The 4,114-nt window shown below is 52.0% G+C and overlaps 1 protein-coding gene across 1 annotated transcript; it reads left to right on the forward strand.

Moving 5' to 3' along the window:
* Positions 1–1,042: 1,042 nt before the first annotated feature.
* LAESUDRAFT_146922 (uncharacterized protein) lies at positions 1,043–4,114 on the forward strand. Its single transcript, XM_040901347.1, has 6 exons — positions 1,043–1,674; positions 1,728–2,790; positions 2,847–3,050; positions 3,106–3,275; positions 3,327–4,026; positions 4,047–4,114. Exons 1-6 carry the CDS (start codon positions 1,192–1,194, stop codon positions 4,064–4,066), a joined length of 2,640 nt encoding a protein of 879 aa, XP_040764392.1. The 5' UTR covers positions 1,043–1,191; the 3' UTR covers positions 4,067–4,114.

Here is a 4,114-nt window from a genome sequence, read left to right on the forward strand (position 1 = left end):
GCACTTAGTCTTCTGAAAAGGCGGCATACGAGGTCGTACAGGCGGCAGCCGATCCGATCTGGTGTGCGTGTTCAGATTTCGTTGTAGATTATTCAGCGTTCTTACCTTGTCCATCTCCCCGACGCGATCGGACCCTGTCACAGGATACATGCGCGTGCATTACGAGAGAAGGATGCAGAATGGATATATAGTGCCTTGGAGGCCCTCATTGCGCGCTTCTGCCTAAGTGTGGAGTTAGCGAGCTTGCAAAACGAGGCTGATGTCTGCTTTGCACACGTCCATGGTGGTAAGGTGAGTAAGACCACTGCGTCCGGTGCCCTTTTGTTGACCGACGCTGCCCATGGTGCTTTCGCTGAACGCATCTGCCGTGTATCCATGGCAGATGTGGTTCGCGGAGCGCAACTCGATGCGTCAAGTAGCGCGTGGTGGGGGTGAAAACTGTCGCTGAAGGAAGTCTCGTGCATTGAGTCCTACCAAACTCTGGAAGTCAAATAGATTACGGAGAGCACACGGCGACGGAGCAAGTCGCGGTGAGCAAAGCATTACGAATCCTACTCAACCATATCTAACATATGTTGTAGGCTTTGTGCCCACCTCTGATCATGCATGTCTTCGGCATCATGCCCTTGTTCAAACTTTTCGTAGTAGCTGGCCATAGTCTGTTCCGCATCTACTTACCTTGCATCTGTTCGACATCTGCTTACCTTCCACTCGTGCCAGCGTAGCGCCCGAACATTACGCGATTTATCAATGTGGAAAATAGCGTGGGAATATTGGCTAATGTCTTACATTTGTGGCAAATGTTTGCCAATGTATGTAGCATTTAAATGGCAGATAGTTCATATTTACAGCCAAAGTAAAACATTTCCAGCATGAAATGCCATATGTAGTTGCAAATATTTGTCACATGTGTAAGAAATTGCTCGACATTTGCACACCATTTCCCACCTTAACAAATTGGAGGGACAAACAATGGCACATATCACGTGTTGGATTACACGCGGGCACGTGCCTTGCCATTCTCGCGTCGCGCAGCTTCCAACCAAGTTGAACCCTCCTCCCCATCTTCTACGACTACCAAGTGAAGAGCAATCTCCTCTGCGCGATATCAGCACACATTTTTCCTAGCATATAAGCCTGTGCTCGACGTTTTGACATTTTTCATCGCGTTCACACTTCCACAAGCCTGTCATGAACCGCGCCACTAGGGCCCGGAGGGGTGCTACGATGCAGTCTACTCAGACAGGTCGACCTTCAACAGGCAAAGCATCTTCTTCCCGTGCTCCCGCTCGGAAGCCCAGTCCGGAAGCGGAAGCTGGCCCTTCCGGGACTCGCACTCCTACGGACGGACAGCAGGCCACCTCCTCGCCTCGCACTCCCGAGAATCGGAACAGGCCTCCCAACAGTGGTCCATTTCTGCACACCCCCATTGCAAAAAACGAGAACTCGAGTCAGGAGTATGGGTTTGATGGTGTAGAGGCGGAGAAACGTTATTTGCGTCTAGCTGACGAGGCTCAGGACTGGACACTCGGCCCAATGCCTGTTGTGGATTTCTGCAATAGTCTATGTCCTGGCTTCAACGAGATGTCATTTGAAGGCATGCCCCCCTCTGCGGGAGCCTTTGCGGATGTTCCTGAGCAAGCCGAGAAGGAACAGGAACTCTACGTTCCACTTGTAAGTCGCTGAGACCCGCATATCATACTGCTGCTGAAGTGACACTATTGTAGATTACCGCGGTGAATGGTCAGGGCGACCAATGCAGATGTCCAGGAATCACGTTCAAAGATACATCGTCACGGGCGGAGACTTCGGGTCCCGGTGTGCAGAAGCCAGATCTTTGCGGCTACCGAGATGGTGTAGAGGTTCCCGAGAAGAAAAGCAAGAGCAGTGCGGCTGTTGCTCATATGGGCTACGCGGAAATATTCATCGAAGTGAAACGCAGCGTAGCGGTCGACTTTTTCACGGATCCCCCGAAGAATGTGGAACGCTCAACGCACCAGTTCATCCTTAATCATTCGTCGTTGAAAAACAAGGATATTGCAAAGAGAGCTCTCGGGCAGAATATTGCATATGCTACGGAGATTCTTGCCCGGCAGCATCGCCACTGCCTCTTCTCGTTGTCCATGTCGGGCTCCCATGTTAGATTGTTCTATTGGGATCGTGGCGGGATGATTGTTACGGAATCTGTCGATCTGCATCAGGATCCCGAGTTGGTGTGCAGGTTCTTGTGGTGGTTCGGCCATGCTAGCGACCATGCCCGAGGCTTCGACATGACGGTGGAACGGGTCACGGATGCAGCGGAGGAGGAAATGTTCAAGAAGGCGATTGCTCAGCACGTCAAGGAGCAGTTGCTGCTTTCTGCTTCGGTTGAGGACGTTATGCGCCCACCAAAGAGGAAGAAGCGAAAGGCGGCAGTTGAGGGACAAATCCCAGAAGATCAGGAACGACTGGAACGGGGTTTGCGCGAGCACTACGAGCCGGGCAAAGTCGCAGTCATTCACGTGTTTGAGGAGGCTGGCGAGCAAGGCAACACAGAGGTTCGACCGGCCCGCTATCTCGTTTCACGCCCTGTTATATCGCCCATGTCGGTTGCAAGTCGAGCTACGCGCGGATATTGGGCGATGGATTTGAATGGCAGCGTCAGGTTTCTGAAGGACACTTGGCGTTATTGGGATAAAAAAGAAGAAATAGAGCCAGAAGGAACCATTCTCAAAGACTTGAAACAGCACGAAATACGGAATGTGCCCAAAGTCATGCACCATGGTGATGTGAAGCTAAGTAGTGAACATGGTGAGCATTGAGCTCGTTTCTCGCATGCAATCGAGTGACCATCGGTCCCTGATCAGATACAGAATATCAAGAGACGCGTACACACGAGTTCGTCGAAGCTCCGTGGATGTGTATAGGCACTGAGCTAGATGGAAAGCCTCGAGAGATCACGGTTAAACGGCATGCCCACTATAGAGTCGTTTTGGATATCGCTGGTTACAGCCTGCCCCATCTTCAGAGCTCGAAGGAGCTTCTTCGCAGTACCCGCGACGTTCTCGATGGTACGTTATTGTGCGTCTTCGAGTATAAGACTTCACTGACGGTCTCCCACTCTAGCAATGACGGATGTCTACAAAAAGGCCAAGAAGATCCACCGCGATCTAAGTGTAAGAAACATTGTACTGTTTAGGAAGCCTGGCGAGGATAGAAGGACCGGATATCTAATAGATTGGGAGTTCTGCTGCGGCATCAAGCGTGTTTCAACGGGCCGCCAATGGCACATCACGGTAAGTGTATACTTCCAAATCACGGAACCATTCGTTAAAATGGGATTGCAGGGCACCTGGCAGTTCATGTCATTGAACGTCCTGACTACCTCTAACTATCTGCACGTTATCCAAGACGACATGGAGTCTTTACTCTATGTCGTCCTCTACTGCGCTGCCCGATGGCTCGGCCACAATCGATCGGATCGTGGACTGGAGAACTTCTTTTCTGAGTTCTTCGACGAACACCTCGTCGACGGCGGAGAAGATAAGGGCGGGTCAGTGAAGATGATCAATAAAACCAAGCGAACTTATACCGCCAGATTCCAATTCCAACCTGCCCCCTTGCATGAGTGGTTAAAGAAAGCCATGAACCTAAATTGCTTGAAGGGGCAATGGAAGGAGCAATATCCGAGATCCTGGACTCTCGCCAAACTAGCGGCGATGTGGGATAAGATCTTGAAGATGGAGTTCCCGGAAGGATCGGACAGAGTAGAACGCAAGATCCGCAGTGTTGCTGCCGAAAGGCCACCCTTCAACGCCACCCATACTTCCTTCGCCCCAGGTCTCGCCGTTGCGCAAAGTAGAGAGGAAGTGGCTGGTAAGGGAAAGCAACGCGCTGCGGGTACACGCTCCAGACAGGAGAAGAAACGCGTCGAGGATACCACCGCCGGGAAGGGCAAACAACGCGCCGGGGAGCCAAGCTCTAGCCGAAGGAGGAAACACAGCGGTGAAGAACCTGTCGCGCTGGATGACAGCGAGGTCGACGAGAGTGTCGCACAACAGGACGAGAACGCGATGGACGTCGATGAGCAGGAGCTCACGGAAGCTATCCACGAACGAACCCGCCTCGGCAAGCG

The sequence above is a fragment of the Laetiporus sulphureus genome (assembly GCF_001632365.1).
Source record: "Laetiporus sulphureus 93-53 unplaced genomic scaffold LAESUscaffold_19, whole genome shotgun sequence".
Lineage (NCBI taxonomy): Eukaryota > Fungi > Basidiomycota > Agaricomycetes > Polyporales > Laetiporaceae > Laetiporus > Laetiporus sulphureus.